Source organism: Nannospalax galili, unplaced genomic scaffold, assembly GCF_000622305.1.
Source record: "Nannospalax galili isolate Female #2095 unplaced genomic scaffold, S.galili_v1.0 scaffold1331, whole genome shotgun sequence".
Classification (NCBI taxonomy): Eukaryota; Metazoa; Chordata; class Mammalia; order Rodentia; family Spalacidae; genus Nannospalax; species Nannospalax galili.
Genome location: NW_008330679.1, coordinates 1,436,363 through 1,463,359, shown reverse-complemented (window position 1 = coordinate 1,463,359; position 26,997 = coordinate 1,436,363). Strand labels below are relative to the sequence as shown.

At 33.8% G+C, this 26,997-nt stretch overlaps 1 protein-coding gene across 5 annotated transcripts in view; it reads left to right on the top strand.

Moving 5' to 3' along the window:
- Memo1 (mediator of cell motility 1) overlaps positions 1-22,121 on the top strand; it is a 114,200-nt gene extending 92,079 nt beyond the window's left edge. For 4 of the 5 annotated variants that reach the window (XM_008851016.3, XM_008851007.3, XM_008851024.3 and 1 more), the window contains 3 exons: positions 6,695-6,771; positions 18,834-18,938; positions 21,441-22,107. In XM_008851016.3, coding sequence (XP_008849238.1) covers positions 6,695-6,771; positions 18,834-18,938; positions 21,441-21,572 — 314 coding nt within the window. In that variant the 3' untranslated portion in view covers positions 21,573-22,107. Of the gene's footprint in view, positions 1-6,694; positions 6,772-18,833; positions 18,939-21,440 lie in introns of all 5 variants that reach the window. The other variant, XM_008851028.2, reaches the window with a different exon arrangement.
- Positions 22,122-26,997: the final 4,876 nt, after the last annotated feature.

Below are 26,997 nucleotides of genomic sequence, written 5' to 3'. Positions count from 1 at the left end.
CATATTCTCTCTCTCTCTCTCTCTCTCTCTCTCTCTCTCTCTCTCTCTCTCTTTGAAAACTTTGATAATTTAAATTGTAAGAGAAGATCTCCAGGTGATAATTGCAAAAAGAAAGAATAAACCACCAAAATTTCCAAAGATTGGCAAATAATAGCTATGAAGATTATTCTGACATACTTATATTTACATTTGGTGGTTAAACAATGGAGCTTTTCCTGTGTTCCGTTTTGAGTTGGCACCATCACTAATAGTACTCATGAAGTATTTACTTTGACTTATAGTGTCATGGGGGGGTCAGTGTCAGGCGTATCCTGAATAATACTAAAGTTGATACCATAATAAATAGTAATTGTCATTTCTGTAAAATATAGCACTTTGAGTTTTGCATGCCAATTGAAGTTAATTGATTCATTGATCAACTACAGGTTAAGTTGTCTTGAGAATTAAGTCTCAGATTTTAGGTTTTCAGGTTTATTCTTTCTCAAAAATTTAGCTCTTTTTATTTATTTTTCTTTCTTTCTAAGGCAGAGTTTTGCTATGGAGCCTAGGCTTAACCTTGAATTTGAAATCCCCCTGCCTTAGCCTCCCATATAGGCACACACCATCATACCCAGCATTTTTTCTTCTTGTAAAGATGCTATACATGTTGATTTTTGCCATTTAAAAACAATCATAACACTGAATAATTCTAAATAATTTCGGAGGAATGATTTAGTTCTTTAAGTACATAGAGATCTTAAAAGGTTCATTGGTTTAGGCTCTTACTACTTCATAATTCTAAATAGCTAATTTCTGAAGAAAAATTCCTTAGTTGATTATGGTATACTTGACAAATTATTCAGATATACACAGTTCGAATTTGTTTTTGGTAAATTATATTAGACTACTGGCAGTTACTACCTTTTTCCCTTTTAGTTAAAAATTGGTTCTCTTTCTATTTTGTTCAACTTTTATGAAAAATAAAATGAAAAAACTTAATGATTGAGACACTTGGGAAACATGTGTAAATTGGAAATAAAATTTCCTTGTTGATTTTGTTAGCAAGTGTCCCATCATAAAAATGACTTCTTTTTTATAATGTATTTTACTTTAATAAATGGTCATCTTTGAGATCCCATTTAGCTTTTATTTAGATTTCAAAAGAGACACTACAGGGATAAAAATAGAGACTAAAATATTCTGATTTTCTGCAAGACATAGGAGAGAAAGGAACCTAGATTCTTTTACTTCTTTCTGTTGCTTCAGCTGAGTCACCTAAAATATAGCTCTTCATTTCAACCCTGCCTTTTATTTAGCCATCAATCTTATATATTATAAAATAGCATTAGGACCATAGTGTGGTATATTGTAATAATCCTACCTTATTTCACCTTTGCTGCTAGTTTTTGATTTTTATCTTGGTTAAGTGACTTGTTTTAGTACTTACTACATTTACCAAGTTTTACATCTTGTAGGATTTTCATATAAGAAAATTTTCTGAACTTTTTTCAGTTATTCTAATTAGCAAAAATTTAATTTTGTTTCCCAAGTTTCAATTTTATATTCTTCATATATACTGTGAATATTTGTTTTTTGTCTTCTGAAAAACGTATATTTCCAAGTTTAAATTATTGACAGCTTTCATTAGCACTGTTTTTTTTTTTTTACCAAAGTTAACAAATTTCTAAATGAAACTAAATCCTAAAAATTGGTTCTTTAGCCGGGCGTGGTGGTGCACGCCTTTAATCCCAGCACTCGGGAGGCAGAGGCAGGCGGATCTCTGTGAGTTCAAGGCCAGCCTGGTCTACATAGTGAGTTCCAGGACAGCTGGGGCTACAGGGAGACCCTGTCTCAAAAAGACCAAAAAAAAATTGGTTCTTTACAAGTGAAGTCATGCTTGTATTGATTTGCGTTTATGGTGGTTTGCAAATCAGTGCCAATAAATAGACTTAGTAAATGTTTATGACATATATTTTGTTAAAATATGAATACAACCTGCTGTAGTTTCTTTAGCAATTTTGAGCTTGCCTAGAATTATATCACTTATTTTTTAATATGAGCCACTTATTAAAAGTGACCTTATAAAAATTTATAACATTTATATTATATTCATAATTCTTTAATATGATTAAGTGATTGTTCATGCATATTCTTCCTGTGAAGTTTCTTAGGTGCAAGGACATTACAATTTTCTAAATGCTTAAATTGGTTTGAATGTAAATTAGCTAATTAGCTAATTCCCAACATATCTTACTCAAGCTTTACATTTGTCTTCTCAAATCTGTATGTTCTAACATTACAGATTTAGGTTTTTGACCTTTTGCAGTATTGAGATAAGGCTAATACCTTCTCATTGTAACTCTTCAGAATGAAAGGATGATAGCACTTAGTTGTTAGAAATGATTACCTTATTTGATACGACTTAGTATTTCCTTTATGAAATACAGTTTTTCTTTCATTGTGATTTCAGTTGCAAATATTCCAAGTTTAGAACCTCCTTGTAGAATTGCCTAGTAATTTAGCTAACAGATTTTTCAGAGGTTTTAAGCATTTGAAATGGTTTAACATATTAGCAAAGTGATAAATAAATGTACACAGAACAATTTTTATTGGACATTTACCTGAAAGGCTTTCCTAAGCATTGATTGATATTTTGGGGGGCTCTGTAAACTTTGGTAGGTCATTGCATATTTCAGCAGTCTAGTGCATAGCTTAATGTTGAGGTATTTAATATTTTTCTTATTTTTTGTTTTGAGATACTTAAAAAGTAGTGTTGGTTCTTGTACCATTCATTGTCGTTTGTCCTCATTAGTTGATTGTTGTGTGTTAAACCAGACATCCCTGGAGCTTATTCTCCACACTCTGTGAATCCACTCATTAATCACCAGTCACCTTTGGAGATGGGAAAATTACTTACCTGTATTTCTTTTTCTCAGAAAGCGTGCTCTGGAATGGATTCACAAATGAGCTACCCTCCTTCCCTCAAAGAGTAAGGTTTCTGCTTTACAGGAATTTTTTTTTCTTGGGTTATTTTTCCTCTCATCTTTTGAATTTGAAAAGAACTGAGGGAAGGCACGTGAAGAAACTACTGACATACTCACTAGGGAGTTCCAAAGCTTGTCCTGCCCCTAGGGGCAGTGTCAGTGGCTCTTAAAGCTAGAAAGCTCATACTTGGAGTTGAAACAGGGGCTCAGAGAATCCATTTTCCCAGTGTACCTTCTGAAAGGATAAGTTTCAGGTAAGTAATTTTCTCTACTATGTGATATGCTTTATTCATACTTAGAAAACTGCTTACAATTCCAGTCCTCCAGGTACAGAGGTAGCTGTATTTGTTCACATTTAGGTTCATAGTTGTCCTGAAAGTCAGAAATATGAAAACTTGTGGAGTAAAATATATTTGCTCATGAGATACATGAAATCACAGTATATTTTGAATGAACAGTATATAACTAAAGGTGCATTTATGACCCATGTATTATGTTAGTACTGTAGTTTTCTTTATTAATAAAATCTTGAGAAACTTAAGAAGCAAGAAAGTATCTTTTGAACTTAGTTTCTCAGTGTTGATTGATTAGTGTGTATGTGTATGCAAGTGCATGTGTGTGCTTGTGTACATGCATACATACATACATACTAAAGTAAGATGATGGCAACAATTTTCTTGAAATTAGATGCTGTCTTTGTGTATGTGGACCAGAATGGGTTGAGCAAATAATTTTAAAATACTTGTATAATTTTCAGGAGAACAGTAGCTGCACATGGCTTTTTAAAAATATGAACTATTCAACCATTTATATTTAGTTTTTATGTTACTAAATTTGAGATGGTTACAAAAGAATAACAAAAAGTACTGAAGTACTAAAGGTTTACCTGAATTGGTTTCATGTGTATTTTGTCATTTGCATTAAATTACACATTGATTCTGGTATTTTAAAGTATTTCAAATATCTCTATACTTTCCTTCAGAAGTACTTTTAAAGTTAAATAGATCATCTATAGGAATATATCATTGAAAATATTGTTATATTTTCTACCTACTTTCCTGGCAGGGTCACTGCTTAAACAGCTCTTAGAAGTAAGGGGTTTGAGTACTAAATCACTCTCAGAATGTATACTTTTCCTTGCACCTGGGAATAGGAGTCTTTTTTTTTTTTTTTTTTTTTTGGTCTTTTTGAGACAGGGTCTCCCTGTAGCCCCAGCTGACCTGGAACTCGAGATGTAGACCAGGCTGGCCTTGAACTCACAGAGATCTACCTGCCTCTGCCTCCCAAGTGCTGGGATTAAAGGCGTGTGCCACCATGCCCAGCCTAGGAGTCTTTATATAAGACAGTTATGTCTCACTCATAAGGTTTATAGACAGAAGCTAAAAGGACTGACTGTTTCCAGAAGTAGGGAAAAGGAATGTATTTGTGTAAACCTGAAATGGTTCAGGTTCACATTACTTTGGTTTTCTCTAAAATAGTGGTTTTAGAATAGTGACAGTGAATCAGAATTTTCTTGTCGAAGGTGTTCATTTAATTACTTGTTTCACAAAAGATGTTGGGCAGCTTTATCAAAAGAACTTTGAAACAGGAGTGAAATGTAGTACCAGTGAATAGAGTCAGAAAGGTACGGTGACTGAAATGTAGATTTGGCCTTGAGCATTCTTCTCACAACTACCTGGCAAGTGGGAAATGGGGTCAATTTTACAGTCCTCAGGATAGATACTTCTCACTACATATGTATAGTACACATTCTCTGTAGGAAACAAAGCTATAACTAACTATAGATTTTGAAAGAAAGACCTGATGGATATTTAATAGGGAAGCATTGAGGGCCTACAAGATGGCCCAGTGGGTAAAGGTGCTTGTCACCAATCCTGATAACCTTACTTTGAATCTTGGGACCCAAATGGTGGAAGGAGAGAACTGATATTACAAGTTGTTCTCTGACTTCCACATATGCACACATTTATATACACATACAAATAAATTTTTAAAAGTTTGAAAATTAAAATATGGAGGCATTGAGTGATAATATATCTTTTAAGAATTCTTTTAGTTCAGACTGTCACAGTTCTCATAACTGTGGCAAAGTACAGTAATCTTGTTAAATTCAGACACTATTTCACAGCCTGTTTAATTCTAGAATAGCTTCAGTTTTAAGATACTAGTTTAATAAAAACTCTTGTGGGAAATTAATAATTATTATGTTGAGTGTGACATATAGTGGTATATGTAGTTAGAATGTGAAAATTAAAGCTGGGCATGGTGGCACATATCTTTAATCCCAGTGCTTGGGAGGTGGATCTCTGTGAGTTCAAGGGCAGCCTGATCTACATAGTGAGTTCCAGGCCACCTGGGACTATACACAGAGACCCTGTCTCAAAAAGACAAAAAAAAAAAAAAAAAAAAAAGAAGAAAAAGAATGTGAAAATTAAGGAATATGGTATATTTTAGGAAGGTAAATGTCAAAAGTGATTAACAACAAAATATGAAATACTAAATTCTGGATGTTTTTTTAAAGATATCAAAGAAAGTTTTATAATTTTCTGCTATATTATAGTAGTAAGATTTGAAATCATCATAATCTAGCCAAATAGTCCTATTTTCTTAATTGTGGAGATAATAATTGGATGTATTAATAGAATTCTAAACATGAAATCTCAAAGACATAGTTGTGTGAGTAGTACATCTAACATTAGAAATGCCTTTTGTGACAAATCTTTAAAAATAAGGAAAAATAAAAGTAATGAAGGTGGACTGGGTATGGTGGCTTTAATCCCAGCATTTGGGAGCCAGAGGCAGAGGAATCTCTGAGATCGAGGTCAGCCTGGTCTACCTAGTAACCTACAGGCCAGCTGGAGCTATAGGGAAACCCTTTCTCAAAAAATCAACCCTCCCCCCCCCAAAAAAAAAAAGTAATGAAGAAAAGCATTGCCGGAAAGTAGACTTAAGTGTATCTGGAATGCATCATAGTTAAATAATCTGTAATTAGTTATGAACAAATTTTTGAATTTCATGACTGTAGTCAGAAACTACTTCCTGAATCTTTGTTTTCTGTCTAGCTTTTAAGCTTCTTTTTTAACGTCTGTTATTTGAAGAACAGCTGAACTTTGAATATTTTGTGTTCATACTCTTACTGAAATGTGATGTCAGTGTAGGACTGTTTATTATATTCATTCTTTTGTGAATTCTGTTCACATAAGGCACAAGTATCAATCCTTTTCTGAGTAATGCAAAATTTAGATCCTTTTTTAAAAATCATAATCATAAAAATCACACAAGCTGCAAGTATCACCGACCTACACATTTCCTTCTGTCAGAGATCAGATCTTTCATTTGTATAACGATAAGCTTTCATTGACATCTCACACTGAGATAGTTTTCTTAAATCATATTCTTTGGGTTACCTTCCTTTATAGACTGATACAATGTTTAACAATGCTTCTAACTTTAAGCTGTTTTGTTTCCTTATTGTATTGCTGGTGACTTTAAGGTTCCTACAATATGGAATAGTTTTTAACATCATAAAACATTGGTGATATAGCATTCTTTTATTACCTTCCCAAATATGCCTACTATTTTTATGTTGAGGGCTCTTGGGAATTGATTCTCTCAGAGGCTTAAGCTGTGCTTTGCCTTTCATGAGAACTGAAATTATTTGGTAAGCGCTTGCTTTCTTTTTAGCTTCTAATTTTTCCCTATTTTATTTTGTACATGATATTTGTTTCAAGGTCAAAGGTTCCGTTACAGTTACTATGATGAATCCCAGGGGGAGATTTATAGATCCATTGAACATCTAGATAAAATGGTAAGTCTTTCAGGTGTGGGGTTTTAATGCTCTAAAGACCTTTTCTTTAATTGCAGATTAGTGATTCAAGACTTATTATGTTAAAATGTACAATGGGTTAGCAATTCTTTCCCTGTCTTGAGTTAAAAGTACAAAATGTAATATATCCTCAAATGAATAATTCCTCTAAGAATAATCCTTATTCTACTAGTAGAACTTTCCCTCATCATACTTTTATTTGATTAATGAGAATTATTTAAATTTAATTAGATAATACATTTTAAATTATATTTTTGGAGAAGTATTTTAGTTTTAGGGGCAGGAGCATATTAATGTTAATACTTCTGTTATACTGTAATAATAGTAGAAGATGATGACATTGATTCTAATCCCTGATTGATGGCTATCTCAAATACTTATTTTAATTCTTTCTGAACTATGTTGTTTCTTACAATTTATTAAATAACTTAGTATTTTATTTTTAGGTTTGGTTTGTTAGTAGGTCAAGCTATTGTCCGTGAGTGATACTGAAGATTTTATGAACTAGTTAATGAAAGGCTGTATATGGTAGAAAATACCCAGAGACATAGAGTGTAAATAACCTAAAATTGTAAATGTTTGATTGAAAGTCTTTAGGATTTGAACTTTCACCCTTTCCTTCTGGAAGTATTGACATCATTGCCCTTTATTTTTAAATTTTTTTGCTTTACTGCATATTAAACTCAGTGCTTTGCACATACTGGGCAAGTGCTCTTCCATTAAGCTGTTTCCAGTCTGACAGCTTAAGGTCATAATGATAGGTGTTTCTTTCCAGTCTGACAGCTTAGGGTCATAATGATAGGTTGTAGTAATTCAGCAAACTTAAATCTTTTCTGCTGTACTACAGAAGTTTTACAAATACTTCATTCTAAAGTTTTAAAATTTCAGGCATGTTTAGTTTGGAATTACCTCTTTTTTTTTTTTTCTTCAAAACCCTTCAATGTGAACTTAATTTTACTGAAATTAATAATCTAAAACATAATTTTGAGCTTTGGTGTATTTCTATAAAACCTCCTGTAAGTCTTATTGTCATGAATTGCATTTTCATTTCTCATTCATCATATTAACCTTGAATTTGAAGTTTCTGTGGTCTGTAGCTTATGTCTACTAAAGGAGCTATAGAAAATAGCTTAAGAAAACAGGATTACATTTTATCTGTAGAAGTAACTTTTTTCCTCTCTGCTCTTTTTATAAATTCTTAGCTTAAAATTTTATTTTATTTTATATTTTTTTCTTTTATTATTTTATTGCCACTGGGTTTTTCCAAAGTTAAATTTTAATTTGTTTTCCTAAATATAGAGTTTCAAAATACAATTATATTTTTACCTAGGTTGGGAGTATAGTCAACATTGCTACTATGGCTATTTTTTCTTAAAGTAATTAATTTTTAAAAAGTCATATTAGTGCTGGGCGTGGTGGCTCATGCCTTTAATCCCAGCACTGGGGAGGCAGAGGCAGGCAGATCTCTGTGAGTTCAAGGCCAGCCTGGTCTACATAGTGAGTTCCAGGACAGCTAGGGCTACAGGGAGACCCTGTCTCAAAAAAAAAAAAAAAAAAAAAAAAGTCGCATTAGTAATTTTGGTGTCATCTCATAGACAATATTCAGTATAGTAGGACTGTCACTAATTTGCTCTGCGACTTCTGACAAGGCATTTCAATTTTCTAGTCCTTATTTCTTTTCTATAATAGATTCTTGGATGTGATGATCTCTAAATTATCTTTAAATTCTGTATCTAAGCCTGCATCTGTTCACATCGACTTTGTACATATGTTTTAGGAGAAAAGTAGCTAATAAAGTAGCTAATATATTTAAGTAAGGAATCTGGATCTGAATCTATACTTAGAATGTATCATACAATGTGTTTTATTAAAGTCAAATGTAGTGAATGCAGATATTATGCAAGATATCTTACTATATTCAAATTTATCTTCACTGCAGCTTGAAATCCAGTTATGGTCTAATGCTGTAGAAGTTTTTTGGATTTTAATTTATTAGCTTTATGGTATTTTCATTAAAGATAATTAACTCCTTTTTGCCTTCTAGTACTAGTTCTATTATTCTGAATCTTAATTTCAGTTATATCATAAAGCCTCTGGGTTTACCATCATTTGTTTTCTTCATATAACAACCTTGTTATATATAATAACCTATTAAGTGCCTGATAGTGGGCTGGTCATTGACTTAATGGAACTTAATTTAAGTACAATGATTAAAAGACTTAAAAAGGAAAGCCTGGCATGGTGGCAGATTTCTGTGAGTTTGAGATGAGCTTGGTTTACATAGCGAATTCCAGGCCCAGCCAGGGCTACCTAGTGAGACCCTGTTTCAAACAAAACAAAACAACCTCCCCACCCCCCAAACAAAAAACCCAACCTAAACCAAAAAAGACTTACCAAGTAGCCATTACGGCACAGGGATGAGAGTTACTGTTATTAGGATGTAGAGAACATATGAACCAAGTAGTCTGGGTAATTTCTGGGTTCTCTTCTTACATAAATGGTGTTATTCACTTACACAGGAAATGTAAGGGACATATTTAGGAGAAACAGGAGTTTAATTTTAGATATACTCAGAGTTGCACTTTTCAAAACTGAAGCTGTTTGTCATATGTATTTATTGAACACTGAAGTATGAATATTGTGACTTGGTGTGCTGTAAGTATAAAATACACATTGATTTCATTTAGAATGAACCCAAAACAAAAACACACTTCAATAAAGATTTTTATCTTGATTAAATAATGAAATTAAAATATAATGGATTGCCAGGCATGGTGGCACATGCCTTTAATTTCAGCACTTGGGAGGTAGAGGCAAAGCAGCTCTCTGTGAGTTTGAAGCCAGCTTGGTCTACATAGTGAGTTCCAGGTCAGCTGGGGCTGCAGGGGGACCCTGTTTCAAAAATACCCAAAAAAAAAAGTGTGTGTGTGTGTGTATCAAGAGTATCAAATGGTATTTTATATGAAGTTAAGAACTTCATAAGAATAGTTTCAGAAGAATAATTTAAGGTTAGAAACTACATTGGAATGAAGAAGTAACAAAGTGACAAAAATTTTCTCTATTGGTTTTCCTCTGACAGGAAAGAGTAGTATTTGAGTGTTAACTGGCTTGATGAATGAGATGATACAGGAAGCATACATAGTCAAAGGAAGACTTTGGTTTCTTCCTTTTCCTCCTACTTCAGATAGTCTCCTTGGATGATGATATTATTACACTTTCTTTTTTAAAATATTTCTTTTTTTTTTCAATGTGTATGAATGTATTGCCTGCATGAATGTAATTGCACCCATGTCATACAGTGCCCATGGAGGTCTGAAGAGGGTGTTGGATTCACCAGGAACTGGAGTTATGGACACCTGTTAGCTGTCATGTGGGTGCTGGGAATCAAACCTGGGTTCTCTGCAAGAGCAGCCAGTGATCTTAACTGCTGAGCCATCTCTCCAGCCCCACACAGAAAGTAATTTTATAGCTCAGACTGACCTCAAACTTTCAACCCTCCTGCCCGTAACCTCTCAGTGCTTGGATTACAGGTGTGTACCAACCCACCTAGCCCAAGAAAGCAGTTTTTAAAGGCCTCTTGTACCAAAAAATTGCCCAAGTAAGTAACCTTCCTTTGTGTTTTTTTTGACAGACTTTCTGCATCAAAACCAGTAAAAACATCTCTAGCCAGGGCTCCTCTCTCAAATTATCTACTTTGATATTTCCACTGGCATGTTATATAAATAGTCCAAACCAAATATGTTAACAATTGAAACTCCTGACTTTTTCTTGACAAAATTTGTTCTTACAGACTTTCTTTTTTTTTTTTCTTTTTCTTTTGGTCTTTTTGAGACATGGTCTCTCTGTAGCCCCAGCTGTCGTGGAACTCACTATGTAGACCAGACTGGCCTTGAACTCACAGAGATCCACCTGCCTCTGCCTCCCGTGTGCTGGGATTAAATGCGTGCGCTGCTATACTCAGCTTCTTTATTTTTTTTTCATATTTTATTTATTATTTTTATTTTATGTGTATGAGTGTATTGCCTGCATGTATGTGAGTGCACCCATGTTGTGCAATGCTGTGGAGGTCAGAAGAGGGCTTTGGATTCCCCTGGAATTGGAGTTAAGGATGGTTCATTGCCGCCATGTGGGTGCTGGGAATAGAACCTGGGTCCTCTGCAAGAGCAGTCAGTGCTCTTAACAGCTGAGCCATCTCTCCAGCCCTGCTTACAGACTTTCTTAACTGGTTATCTTAGACCTTCTGTCATCATTTCAGTCTCAAATAACTTGAAGTAGGAGCCAGAAACGTTTTTTTTTGGGGGGGGGGAGTTCTTTTGGAGACAGGGTCTCCCTGTAGCCTCAGCTGGTCTGGAGCTCACTGTGTAGACTGGGCTGGCCTTAAACTCACAGAAATCTATCTGCCTCTGCCTCCTGAGTGCTGGGATTAAAGACATGTGCCACCTGCCCAGTTCCAGAACAGTATTTTAAAAAACTCAAATCAGATTATATAATTATTCTTCCCCAAATCTCTATAATATTGCCTATTTCAGTAAAAGCCATGTGTTTACATTGAATGACCTACAGGAACAAACATGATTTGCAGCCTCACTTTCTCTCTTCCCTTTTCCTGTCATTCACTCTACTGTGGATAGATTAGTGTCCTTCCTTATTGTTCCTTGATACTACCATCCATATTTCCTGCTTTTGCCGTTTGTTCTTTTTTGCGCTGAGTTGCTTTACATACATAACGCTCTTCATACTTTAACAGAAAGATACTCATCAAACAAAATGAATAAGTCACACAGGAATAAGTACTGAGAATAAAAATAAAGCTGGGCAAGCTGACAGAACAACCGTTCATATGAGGACCGTAAGAGAATATTAATGCATGTGTTTTTGATTGTCCTCAAAACTAAGAAATTTTAGGATTTGGTAGAATTTTAAGGATACTGATACAGGAAAATTTCAGACACAAAGAACTATTTTCCATCCATAAGACTTTGACTTGTGAAAGGTGAAACTTACTTCTAATTACCTGTACCAATTCTACCTGGTATGTCAAGAGAAAAAGTTTTCATGGTTTTAAAATACAATGAATTTCTCAGGAATGGAATCATCAATCTAAGTGAGGGATGATTACAGTTTGTTTTATGTACAGGTTTACTAAGAATTATTCACCATTTGGAAAAATCAAGTCACCTAGCAATGTCACACAGTAATTCGAGGAACAAATGTAACATATCTGTATAAGTCTGTATTTAGTGCTATTGTATTAATTATAATATACACAGGAATCTAACTGGTGCATTGATTGTATTTTCTAATACAGTTGGGTCTGGGTACTTATAAATTACCTTCCTTTCATCTCATTTCATTTCCATATTATAGTTAGTATATTTATACTTTTAATTGTGTGTAGGAAAGATTATTTTCATTCACTAATTCAAAAAATGTTTATTGAGTATGTATGTTTTAATAATCATTCAAGGCCCTTAGGATACATCAGAGAAAAATATTAAGTACCTGACTGACAGAAAATGTGGTAAATAAATTATTCCTTAGAAGAAACAGTAAAGCAAGGTAAGGTAATTAGGGAATAAATGCTGGAAGGGTGAAGTCTTGTAAAATTAAGCAGTCTACTCAGAAGACCCTATTGGGAAAGTTAAGAGCTAAGCAAAGACTTGAATTCCACTGACATTCCAGAGGAAATACCAAGCTAGTATATAGAATCTTTCAGTGAGACTTTAAGGCTCAACTTGTTTATTTATAGAATTTTCCATTTAATATTTCTGATAAAGGGAACTATCAGGAATTGTTTCAGGTAGCAATATTCGCAGTTTGAGAAACCACAAAGAATTTTTGAAATAGTAAGATTGAGTTGATGGAGGAGGAAGACTTCCCTAAGGAGAAAAATTAAAGTGAAATCTGAATAAGGAGAAAACCTTTGAAGACAAAAGAATATCCTAAACAGAAGGAACTTGTACTACAAAGATCTTAGGTAGGATACTGGCAGGTATGTTAGAAGAAAAGGAATAAGGCTGCTATTGCCAGGAGCATGGGGAAGGCTGATGCAAGCAGTGCTATAAGAGGTAGACAGGGGTCATTTAATGCCTGGCTTTGTAATTCAGAGTAAAAATATATGTTAATCACAGTAGTAAGTGTAATTTACATGATTTGTAAGTAATTTACATGATTTGAAAGATCACTCTAATGATTATGTGGAAAATGGATTCTCCAGTAGAATCAAGAGTGGCAAACAACTGGCCAATGACAGTATTTAAGGGGGCAAAAAAGACAGAATCTCCTGTCTCAATATGTAGACCAGACTGGCCTCCATCTTACAGAGATTTGCTTGCTTCTGCTGGGATTAAAGGTATGTGCCACCATGCCTTGTGTCCCTTTGACACTTGTTCTATTGAAGCCAAACAGAACTTCCTGTTCATCTTCTCTCCCCTTGTTATTTATTCATCTCTTTAAATAATTTGAGTATTTTTTAAATTTGTTTTTATTTCATATGTATGAGTGTTTTGCCTGCATGTATGTAAGTGCACCACTTTGCATGAGTGCCTGTGGAGGCCAGAAGAGGGTGTTGGGTCCTCTGGAACTGGAGTTAGAAGTGGTTGTTATCTACAGTGTTGGTGCTAAGAACCAAACCTACAGTCCTCTGCAAGAGCAAAAAGTGTTCTTAACCACTGAGCCATCTCTCCAGCCCCTAATTTGAATATTTTTGTTAGGCAAACCAGGCAAAACTTAATCTTACAAATTAAAAAGTTTATAAATACTTTTAGTATAAGGATATTTTTCCCCAGACATTGGGTTACCTGCTACTTAAAGTCAATGAATAATAAATATATCACTCTCTGGAATTGCAAAAAGTCGTCATATTTAAAGAGCTTAACAATCTTTGTTAGTCTATTTTATAAACACCCATATTTAGCAATTCTTTCAGTTCTTATTTTTGTCTTGACTAGTAGTTTACGTTATTCTGTTTGTATTCAGTACAGGATTAGCAAGACAGATGGATTTGAGTTTCCTAGAGACAGAACAAAAGGAGCAGTATTTACCCATTGGCGTTATTCTTAGAGCTGATCTTGAAAGAGTTACAGATTCTGTTTAGCTTAGAAATTTTTGTTAAAAGAGTAAGCTGTATATAGTACAACCAGTAAGCCCAGGCTTACTTCTAAGGCAGATTTACTTTGCTTTAGATGTCAAAATTACCAAAACCTTATTTAAAAGTTTTATTTAAATAGCATGGGAAGCCAGGCATGGTGGCACATGCCTTTAATCCCAGCAGAGGCAGGCAGATCTTTGTGAGATGGAGGCTAGCCTGGTCTACATAGTGAGTTCCAGACCAGCTGGGGCTATAGGGAGACCCTGTCTCAACAACAACAGAACAAAAAAACATGGGATATAAGTTCAAAATACGTAGAGTATTTTATGTTGGTGTGCTTGAATTTAATATTTGAAGTAACATTTGACTTGGAGTTGGTTTTTGTGGTTCACTTATTGATGTGCATTCATATGTAGAATTTTTAAAAGACTCATAAATGTATGTATTATAGAAGTGTTAGTAATTCTGAATACAGTACCAGTTGAGTATTACTGATCTGAAACCCCAAAGTCTGAAATGCTCCGAAACCAAAAATTTTGATGGCTGACATAATCACACTTCACCCCATGTGACAGGTCATAGTTAAATTATAAGTACACTATAAAGTGATGGTATGATATGTGGAAGTGTATATGAAGTATAAATGAATTTTGTGTTTAGGACTTAAAGTCCCACCCTTGATATTTTATTATATACAAATAATGAAAATCTGAAAAAGAAATCTGGCATCTGAAATACTTCTGTTATCAAGCATTTTGGATAAAAGGATGCGCAACTTGTTAAAAGTGCACATTTTGAAAGTTTAATGGAGTAAAAAAAAAACCATAACCTACTATTTTTAAATATAAGAGTTTAGAGTATATATGTACAAAATAATTAGTGTTAATCCCGTTTTGTTTTCCCTATAAGTGATAAAAGCCTTCCTATTGTTATTAAAATGTTAAGACATTAAGCTACTTTTGAGTTCCTAAAGCAAAATAAAATTACTGAAAAATGTTTGTATCTCTAACATTTGAATGTCTTGGAAACTAATTGTGAAAACACACAAAAAAATGCTTTATAGGAACATAAGATATGGCTCTTAAGTGTTGTAGTTTGGTAAAAATATAGTATAGAAGATGCAGATTTTGAAAGTCATGATTTTATTGGCTATCAGTGTTTTGGTAAGTATTATTTTGCAGTTTAAATAATTGCACTGATACACAGGATGTATTTTAAGATATTGATTTTATAAATTTCAGGTTGCTTGAACTATTAGCCATATTTATATATATATTTCAGTATATGTGGTATCATTTTTACTATGCCTTTTTGGGGGTACACCAGTGTTCATTATTGACATCAGCAAATTATTATATGACAGAGAGAATCTGAAAATATTATTGAAGTCATTTAAAACTTTCAAATTTAGTAATCACTTTAGTTTGAAAATTAGCTACTTTATATTTCTTCCTACTGTTTTAAAAGGAAACAATTGTTACCATTTGCTAAATTGTATTTCCTTCTCTTGTATTTATAATGTGTCTTCATTAGTTCTTATAGAATTACATATAAGATAGCCAAAATACATTGGCTCTCAACACAACCATCTTAGGTTAGGGTTTTTTGTTTTTGTTGTTGGCATAGAATTACTTTTACTTTAAAATTTTTGTCCTGCTCCCTCTTCAAGAAACTAGGACATTTCCTTTTCCCCAATGTGTGTCCATCTTCAAATATAAATGTATATTCTTTAAAATATGTATTCACAGTTCTGATACTTTAATATAGTTAAATCATATGGTTATTATTAAAAAGGTATGGTTCTTATTTATAAATGCCTGTAAAATACTTGCTACTCTTGTGTTATTTTAGTGAGAGATTTACTTCTGTGAAAAATTGGCTATTTTATTAAATATAAACTTGTTTTATTTTAAAAATGGGAAGATAGTTTGTCAGAGTCATGACTTTGCAGTTCTCTCAATACTGTCTCTTTAGTTTCAAATTGACCCTTGGGACTTGATATCACAGATTTTTAGACATTGTTTGGAGAGTCAGTAAAATGATAAATTGGACAGTCCCATCCCCCGCCCTCCCCCGCCCCAATTGCATTAGCATATGTCCTGCAGATTTCTGGCTAAAACTGCCAAATTACCCAGTGATTCCATACTCTTGTGGTAGATAGGCTTTGATATTTATAACTCCTAACTTAGAGCTGAATGGGTATTGATTCCTTTCATCGCTCTATTTTGAGCTTATCTGAACAATCAAGTTCTCACTATACTAAGCCCTAGGAAGCTTTCTGTTGACTGGACTTTATTTTAGACTCACTGATCATACCTCCCAGTATTTTTAGGAATAAAAGGTTAGGTAGGGGTATTTAGGGAACCGTTTTGTTTTTCGTCTTCTTGGAATTTTGATAATAGTGTCGAACTAGCATTTCTGTCTTGGAATTTTGGTGGTAGTAATTTCACAGCATCAAGTATATATAATGTGTTTTTCAGTATTCTGTACTAGTCAGTGAATATCCAATAATTTTATCATGACTCTTTTGTTTGCATACTTTGTGAATTTTCTGGTTGAAGAGGTTTACACATGAAAAAAAACCCCTCATTCCCTCTACCTTTTCTTTATAAATGCATACAATTAAATCCTCTCATTTGTCTGAGATTTGAGTGTAGTGAAATTATTTATTGTACAAGTAGGTACTTAGGACATTGGAAAGAAGTAAAATTTTAATGCATTTAATCCCTTAATTTCTATTTTCTCATTTTTTTCTCTGTTACAATTTAACCATTTTATCTTCATTTTGAATTCCTTATGTAGTAGTGTCTAATATGATGCTGCATCTGTTTCTATAATAATTTCTTGGCCAGTCACTTGGAATTCCTTGCCTTAAATGTAATTCATTTTCTTCTCTTTGAATTAGTATCAATATGTAAATACGATGCTTGTTCCACATGTGCTTGGAGATTTTAATACTAAAATGTGTGTTAGAACTTAACCTCAATAAAGCTTATGTTAGTGAGTTCTATTTATGGCTAGCTACCCTAGCCTTCATTCAGGAACATTAAAATATCTCTCACAATATGGATACCAATTGTAACTGTGAATGTTCAAAGAATTACTATGGCAACTGTTGTTAGACCATTATGAATCCAGTAATTGTTGAGAAAGATCTTAGGATTAGGAACATTTTATGCCTATTTCTTTGTGTCTAGGAAAGTTAAATCTTGATTATCTACATTTGTGGAGTTACAATTCTGTCACAGCATTACTACTTAATTGATTTAGAATGATACTGTGATTTTTTTTTGCATCAGAATTGTTTATTTGAGGTTTAACTTTTTAGCTTAGTTTATGTTTCTTTGAGTCTGTACCAAGTGTCATTCTTGACCTGTAAAGAGCCCCGTTTGTTAGGAGAAAGCCAGTACAGCATTAAAAACTAGTTATGAACAGATCTGAGAGTGGCTAATTAATATGTAAGCAAAGCTGATTATGTATTCTATTATATCTCAGATATATTTTGTTAGGAGAATTGATAATGCTTATGAAAGATAAGAATATTCTGAAAAAAGTTTTTTTATACAGTCAAGGTTTTGAAACTCCCACTATAATAAACCTTCAGTGTTACTTACTAATGATTGCCATTTTTCAGATGACTTTTTATTTACAGCTGTTCATCTCATTACACCGTGTTTATACTCTAGTGAAAAAGTTAGTTAGATCCAGTTGTTATTTGCCTGATTCAGTGAACAAAAGTTGCCAAGTGTTAGAGGATTAAAAATATGTGGACCAGAGAAATGACCTAGTGGGTAAAGGTATTGCCACCATGCCTGATAACCTGAGTTCAGTCCCTGAGACGTATATAATGAAAGGAGAGAGCTGACTTCCACAACTTGTCCCCCAATCACCACGCTTGTGCCATGGCATGTGCATGCTTTCACACACACACACACACACACACACACACACACAATAAAGTAAATAAACACTTTAATGATTGAATGTAAAAACAGTTAAAAATATGTGAATTTTTGGAGACTGCAGAATTTGATATAACTAAGCATTCAGTTCATGGTGAGTGGCTTATCAGATTTTAATTCTGAATTAAAACCTAGAAAGAAAACACTCCAGTTTAAAATATAGAGAGTAGTGTTAGGCATACCTTTAGTTCTAGCACTCTGGAAACAGGCAGGTAGATTTCTGTGAGACTGAGATCAGCCTGGTCTCTATAGCAGATTCTAGGCCAGCTGAGGCTACAGGGAGACCTGCCTCCAAAAAAAATTGTGTGTGTGTGTGTAGGAGTAGAGAGAAAAGGAGGGAGGGAGGGAAGGAGGAAGGGAGGGACAGAGAGGGAGAGAGGGGCTTTTCTTCTTGAAACTGGCTCATAAAAGACCTATATTACTGAAGTCATCAGTTTTTTAGTGAGTTTTGAAAATAAAGAATGTTAACTGTTCATAGTTTATTGTATTTTATCAGTTACTTACATAACTGTTGATAAAATGCTTCACAGACATTGATATTTAAGTATATCTAATAGTAATTAAATTGTAGTTATCTTTTGGTTGTTTGTACCAGTTTCAAAAACACCATGTTGTATGAAGAAACGACTGTAAATAAAATTTAATTTTAGATTTTGTTAAAAATTTCACAGGTTCACTTGTAAATATCTTTAGTATAGGAAAATTAAAAATGGTGAAATGTGTGAAGATCATGAGCTAAATGACAGCTAATAATGGTGATTTAGAAACATCTAAAATTAGAGAAAATAAACTGGAATTAAAAGTTTTCTGTCAGTGGTTAACTATAATGAGATTGCCTATAATGAAGAAGTTAGATATTTCACAAGGATCATTTAATGTATTCTATTTGTCTTTTTAATTGAGAAGTTATGTTTAGCTCGAAATAAGTTTTAAAATATAATTATGAAATAATAAATTTTCTTTTTTCTTTTATTCCTTTTTTTTTTTTTTAGGGTATGAGTATTATAGAACAATTAGATCCTGTATCTTTTAGCAATTATTTGAAGAAATACCATAATACTATATGTGGAAGACATCCCATTGGGGTGTTATTAAATGTGAGTATCCTAGGAAGCTGTGACTTTTATCATTTGATGTTGTCATACTCAAAATACCCTGCTCATCATTGTGCTATGTGAATGATGCCATTTGGTTTATGTATGTAGAGTCAAGTTTCCTTCCCAGTGGATTTCTGTTGTTCTGATTATTTGAATAAATTTACTGCTGGATTATAGATTAGTGTTTTCTGTTAACACAGAAACCTATATAAAATACAGTCCTATCTTCTCTTGGCCTTGGGTCAGTTCTCATATGCTTTTCATCTCTTTGAGAAGATTAAATTTTAGTTTGTGTGTGTGTGTGCCCATGTGTACATACCTACACATGTGAGTGTTTGGACACTTTAAAATTAAATGGAAACTCTTGCTGTTGAACTTTAAATGTTCATGGTTTAATAATGCAAGACAGATCATATGTATATTTTTCTGTTTCTTGGTTTTTTTTTTTTTTAGATGGTAATGCTTATTGAAAGAATGTCCAGAGAGACGAGTTGGCAGTAGCTGAATTTTAGAAAGTGAAATAAGTTAATTTCTCTTCTAATAAATGAACATGAATTTTCTAAAAGAAAATGTGACAGCCAGGTGTGGTGGCAGTGGCACACGCCTTTATTCTCAGCACTCAGGAGGCAGAGGCAGGCGGACCTCTGTGAGTTCAAGGCCAGCCTGGTCTATATAGTGAGTTCCAGGCCAGCTGGGGCTACAGGGAGACCCTGTCTCAAAAAGGCCAAAAAAACCGTAACACTATAAGAATAAAGAGGATATACATCCTTAGGAAATAGCAGTGGACTCATTTGTTTGGGAATGATAGAAGCAATGGAGATGGTAACACAGTTGGAAATAATTTAGGGCAGGAACTTGAAGTTCATTGTTCTCTTAATGTGATTTGAAACAATATATTATGGATTTTTAGGAAGGCTTTCTTCCGCCTCACCTTCTGCCTCTTAAAGCATCTCGAAATGATTGAAGGAAAAGCCTGTGAAGGACTTAAACAAGTCTAAAACTTAAGTTAGAGTAAGCTGCTAAAGTCTGAATTGAATCAAATACATTCTTTTTATAAACGAAATTATAAACCAGTATATATTTGCTGGGCGTGGTGGCGTACACCTTTAGCCCCAGCACTTGGGAGGCAGAGGCAGGCGGATCTTTGTGAGTTCAAGGCCAGCCTGTTCTACACAATGAGTTCAGGCCAGCTGGGGCTACAGGATACCCTGTTTCAAAAAGACCGAAAAAAAAAAAAAACAAAAACCAAACCAGTAAAACAAAAACAACAACAAAACAGTGTATAAAGTAAAAATCATAGCATAACTTATAGATCTGCAAATTAAAATATACACTTCAGACTTAGTGAAAGTCAGATAAATAAAAGTCTTCATTATATTAAGGCAGAAGTGGCCAAAATTTAGAGAATAGAGAGACACAGTCTTGCTTAAAAATAACAAATTTCATTAGTTGAAGGGAGAGATAGGGTACATGATAACTAGTTATTATGAAGCTAAGTTAAACCAGGCGTGGTGGTGCACACCTTTAATCCTAGCAGTGGCAGGTGGATCTCTGTGAGTTCAAGGCCAGCCTGGTCTACATAGTGAGTTCCAGGCCAACTGGGGCTACAGAGTGACCCTGTCTCAAAACAACATCCCCCCAAAAAAAGAGAGAGAAGCTAGGTTAAAGGGACTGGAGGGACCTGTGTTCGATTCCCAGCACCCACATAGTGGCTAACCACTGTCTGTAACTCTAATTTCAGGGGAATTCAACTCCCTTTTTTGACCCCATTGGGCATTGCGTGACATGAATGTAGTTATATACATGCAGGCAATACACTCATAAATAGAAATAATAAAATATTAAAAACATTATTAAGCTAGGTTAAGAGCTGAGCATGGTAATACACACCTTTAATCCTAGCATTTAGAAGGTAGAAGTAGGCATGATCTTTGTGAGTTTGAGATCAGCCTGGTCTACACAGTGAGTTCCTGGTCAGTCAGGGTTGCATAGTGAGACCCTATCTTTTTTTTTTTTTTTTTTTTTTAAGCAGACTATGTGTTCATGAGATCCCCTAAGCTCCACTTTTCTTTCTCCATCTGCCTTTTGACCACACCCTAGGTAAGTGCACCTGTGTCATGCAGTGCCCATGGAGGTCAGAAGAAGCTGTCGGATCCCCTAGGACTGGAGCTATCAACAGATGTTAGCTGCCATGTGGGTGCTGGGATTCGAACCTGGGTCTTCTGCAAGAACAGTCAGTGTTCTTAACTGCTGAGCCATCTCTTCAGACCTGTGAGACCCTGTCTCACAAAACAAAGCAAACAAACAAGCACGGTTAGGACATACTCTCTAAGAGAATTAAATCACGAGTTCTTTTTCTTATTTAATACGGGACACTAGGCATTTAATCAAGGTGAGGGAAATCTAGGCTTCAGTTGTCAAATGGGAAAGTCAAGCCACCAACATTTTCAGAGTGTTCGGTCTTTTATATGGTTTGTCATAATTAAGTTTTTCTTTTTCTAGGCTATCACAGAACTCCAGAAGAATGGAATGAATATGAGCTTTTCTTTTTTGAATTATGCCCAGTCGAGCCAGTGTAGAAATTGGCAAGACAGTTCAGTGAGTTATGCAGCTGGAGCACTCACAGTCCACTGAAGCTCTGGATCCTCAGGGATGCCACCTGCACAGACTCGTACTCTGTTCAGGGTCCCAGCCTAGCCTTCATCAAGATGTTGGTTCTGGTTTGGGGGATTCTGAAACCTCAGACTAATAGAACTTCTCTTCTCTTCTTTTCTAGTAGGTGTAGTCCTTCTTAATTTCAACTCATTAAAAAAATGCTTTATAGTTTGGGGCAGTGGAAGGAAGGCTGGCATCAAACATTTTGATTAAAAAAGATGAAAATGTAAAGATCCAGTTGTTGCAGACAGTTTTTGAAAGTTACTTGTAAAGCATTTACCATATCTTAAAATTTGCACTCTTTGCAGACTTGTGCACATATATTCCGCTTTCAGAATAGTTTTGCAAATTATACATAGACAAAAAAGGGTGGAAGCTTTTTTATAAAGAAATTGCATTTATAAATGATCTGTATTAGAATATAATAAATCTCCAGTTATAGACAATTACTACCCATGTTGTACAACAGATACCTTCTATTTTAGTTGCTAATAAAGGGCTACACAACTCAAAATAGTCTGATTTAAACTTATTGCTCTGTGGTATAAATGAAAATTGTTTTTTATTCCATCTCAGAATTTTTGTTAAAATGGTAAAGCCTCATCTCTTATGTATAGATGGTAGGATATATTTTATTTTTTACATATTTATGTGATTTTTTTAAATCACAGAAATTAGAATCATACAATTTAAAAGTCAACTTTCAAAATTATATTCATTTACCTTTTTGTGTGTGACATCCCTTCATGTCATTATTATAGTAGAATATAATTTCAAGAATGGTTAAAAAAACAGATTTAGTCCTTTACTTCAAAGACTGTGATTAATAGTCTGCAAATGAAGAAATATTGAAGGAGTGTTATTAGTGTTTTTCAAATTATTGCAGACCATACACCGCTATGCTTTTTTTTTAGTGTTTTAAGTAATTTGACTTTTACTTGAATTTTAAGCAAGAAATCTAAAATAACTGCATCAAAGTTCCCTGGACTTTTGGTAGTCCTGCACCTTTTTTTGGTCATGATTTTGGTGCGGCTCTTCCAACTAAAATAATGGTATGGTGTTGTATTTCTTTATCATAGATTTATTCTAGTCATCTTGGCACAAAAAAAGTGTAATTCATTAAGTCACATGCATGTTCTCCATTATACCTGTTTCAACATAACACTGTTGTTGCATTACATTGGAGAGTCCTTATATCTTCAGTGTTATGCCAGAGCAGCACAATTTTTAGATGCCTTGCACCAATTTTATTTGAAGATTTACATTTCTTCTTTATTAAATATCAACTTTCTATACTTTAGAATGAGATAAAATAATACTACCTTTTAGATTCAAAATTACCTACTTATATACATGTAGGGATTATACTCTTATACATCAATGATTTGTTTTCCATTATTTAGATATACTTTTCAGTACTATAAATATTCCTTGTTTAATACAAACTACAAAATTTCTGAATTGACAACAATAAATTTTTAATGTTTTCTGAGTATGAAATTTGAATATACTGAAAAGTGTGAAAAAAAGAAAAATTATCGACAGTCTCACTACCCAGAGATAACACTGTTAAATATTGTTCTATTTTTACTTTTAGTCTTTGTGCTATTTATATGTATGAGTGTGTGTATATGTGTTTGCGTGTGTGCAATAACCAAATTAAGACAATGATCATGTATATCCGTTTTTAAATAACCTGATATCATAAGTACCTACCTATGTCTTTGAAAATGTGATTTTAAAAAATGGCTGCCTAATATTATGTTACATTGTATGAAAATACTTCAATTGGTTCTCTATTTGGATGTTAGGCTGTTTCTAATATTTCACAATTTTATAATGGGATGGATATTCTTCTATGTAAAATTTAGCTCTAACTTAGATTCATTCTCTAGGATATAGTCATGAAAATGGAATAATGGTTTACATGGTAAGCATTTCTTAGGCTCTTTACAACATGCCAAATTACCTTTCAGAAAGATGAACATTAACAATGTTGAATAGTCATTATACTGCCCCTTCACCAGCATCATTTCTTGCCACATTTGACAAATTGTTGAGTAATTGGTTGTTTCTTTGATCTTTTAAGTAAGAGTTGCTTTCTAATTATTCATTTTCTGCCTTTCTATAATTTTATAATGATTTTTTATTTTGTTTGTTTGTTTCTTTGCTTTGAGACAGGGCTTCCCTCTGTAGACCATGCTGGCCTGGAACTCTTTGTAGCCCAGGTTGTACTCAAACTCAAGATCCTCCTGTGTCAGCCTCCCAAGTGCTGGGAACACAACACTTGTAGTATCATACCTGGCCTTTTAAAACTAGAATATTTCAACATCAGTCTACCCTTTCATAGAATATGAGCAGTCATTTAAAAATATGTTTTTGACATTGAAAGAATTCTGAACTGATACTTGGGTTATAGTTCTGTCTCTGTCACGAATTAGTTCTCTAAACTGGTGTTTTTCATGTCCTGTTGAAATTTTCTCATCTGTACTGTGTGCAGATGGCCTCTTAAGTACTTTTTAGTTGGAAAGTACTTAATTTTTGTGACTTTAGTTTTTAATGGATTCTGGTGTTATATATGTTAAATAGGTACATGGTTGAATTAGATTTTTAAAATTTCAACTCTACATACATGAAAATGAAAAGTTTGTTATTTTAAAGAAAAGGGAAATTCACATTATTTAATGAAGCTAATATCTAAATTACTGAACTTAGCTTTCCTATTTTAAGTGCCTTTAAAAGTTTTGTATTTCAAATATAAAATGTGAAGAAAATCATTACGTAGTTCTAGAATAGTTTCTTTGTTATAAACTTTTAAGTTATTGGCAACAACCTCTTATTTACCATAGACTGCACAAAACAGCATATTTATGGATTCCTCACTCTTCCACTAGTCATTCCTTAAGAAATGTTACATTAAAGATTAGCTAGTGAGCAGGTAAGTAAGCACTCTGTCTTGGAAAGGTAACAAGTCCTTATAAACAGTAGAATAAAGAACTAGTCAGATATCCCAATGTTTATATTTGTGTATTCCAGTATGAATGTTATTTCCTGAGCTCTAGTTATGGTTATGATTATAGATATCAATTTTTCTTTGGTAGCATGAAGTTTATTCCCCTAGATTAGGGGTTGGCAAATGTTTTCTGTGAGAGACTAGATAATTATTTTGGACTTCACGTGCCAAAATGGTCTTTGATCTGAGCTCTTTTCCTTTGCCATTGTAATACAAAAATAGCCATAGACAACATGTAATCAAATGAATGTTAATATATTTAATAAAACTTTATAATTTATACAAAGATGGAATGCTGGATTTGGCCTGCAAACAATAATTTGCTGTTCTTATGCTAGATTTTATAGTATGTTTGTAGTTCAAAATTGGCTTATAATCTAGCAGCACTCTGCAACATGTGGTTGTAAGTTTCTGCCATCTGAACTTTCTTTTAATTTGATGTAGTGTATTGGCTCAATTTGTTACTATGTTTGTAAAGGTAAGTGAGAAAAGGAAAATTAGGAACTCTTAGAAATTAATGTTCAAGTATCTTGAAGTCCTTTTATTTGCTGAAGTATATTGAGTTTACTTTGCTGCTGTAAATTTAACCAGGAGTGAAAGTGATCAGTGGAGTTTGTCTTGTTGTGTAGTCAAGGCTGACCTCAGACTCCTCAGTGCTGGGTTATAGGTATGCACCACCAGAAATTTTTTGACTGAGTATTTTAGGACACTAAACTGATACTTGAAATCATTGTGAATAATGAGACTATTGTGTCATGTAAAGACTTTTTGAAAAAGTACCATTTTCTGTTACTATTATTTTATTGAAACAGTGATCTCCAATAAACTCAGAATAAAGGATTCTAACTTAAAATAACTTTAAGTTGCTGAAAAATTTCCTGCACTACTATTTTGCCATTTTTTTTCAGGATCACAGAAAATCTTATCAAGTGATAGCATCAAACTCTCAGACTTAGGCATTTCGGAGGTGTTGTTTATAGTTGCCAGAATGTCTACTGGGGATAGAAAACTTACTGAGTAGGGCATGTAATAAGCTGATACAGGCTGCTATTTATACCAAGCATTTTTTATTATTATAGTAATGTGAAGTGCTACACAGTAAGAAAAACATTAGAAACTAAAGTGTCAGTAGAAGGGCAGCCAGAGTGAAGAAAGGCCTGTGTGGAGCAAGATGTGTAGCTGAAGGAAAAGGTGGTACTTGTTTTGGAGAAGATTTGGAGAAGATAAGTTTAAGGAGAGGATGTCATCAAATACTTGAATGAGTGACACTCAAGAGGAATGTAATGGCTTTGTCTTGTTTGAAGTTAAAAAGTTATAGGTGTGGTGTTGCACATCTTTAATCCCAGCACTCAGGCAGAGGCAGGCAGAACTCTTAAGGCGAGCCTGATCTACATATCAAGTTCCAGGCCAGCCAGGACTATAGAATGAGATTCTGCCTTAAAAAAAAAGAAAAGAAAGAAAAGAAAAAAACTTAGGCATAAGAAACAAAAGTTTCTGGCTCCACATTTAATGTGATCTATGAATGAAAATTGGCTGAAACAAAAACTAGATCAGTGATTCCAAGTGGAGTGTGAACTGTCAGCAATGATATTAACATAAATGTTTTATGAATAATTATACATATAATTGCAATAAACAGAAGCTAATGGAATTGGCATAATTAAATGTCATTTGTATGAAATGTTATTTTCAAGTAAAAATAGAATTTGATACTACAAACAGGGACTATGAATTGGAAGTGATGCCTAAAACCTTAGAATAATTACTCCATTTAAGAGATTTCAATATAAAGCAGATTTCTACCAGTTCCTAATATAAATTTATATTGTTTTTTAAAACGTGTGGCTACTTTCTCAAACAAAGGTACTTCCAACCAAACAACAACCATACCAATATTAGGAAAGTACTGAATTGAGAGAGCTTGCTGTCTTTTTATCTGTTGATGTCAAAGTATTAGGGAAACCAGGAACATCTGGCAGATAAGAACATTTCCTGTCAAGCTGGGCATGATGGCGCACGCCTTTAATCCCAGCACTTGAGAGGCAGAGGCAGGCAGATCTCTGAGTTTGAGGCCAGCCTGGTCTACATAGTGAGTTCCAGGTCAGCTGGGGCTACAGGGAGACCCTGTCTCAAAAAAAACCAAAAAAAAAAAAAAAAAAATCCTCTCATTTTTCTAGTACTCCCAACATATACCTGCAAATATGATCATGTTACATGGCGTACTATTATCATTGACATACTATTTTATAAATGCTTCTTCAAGTAATGCTGGTACCTGAGACCTCTGCCTCCTTGAAATTGTTGTAGATGAATTTTATTTGCCTATCCTGTCTTCATGAGTTCTTGGTACTATATGAAGAAGTTGAGTGTTTCAGATACTGTTTATTCCAG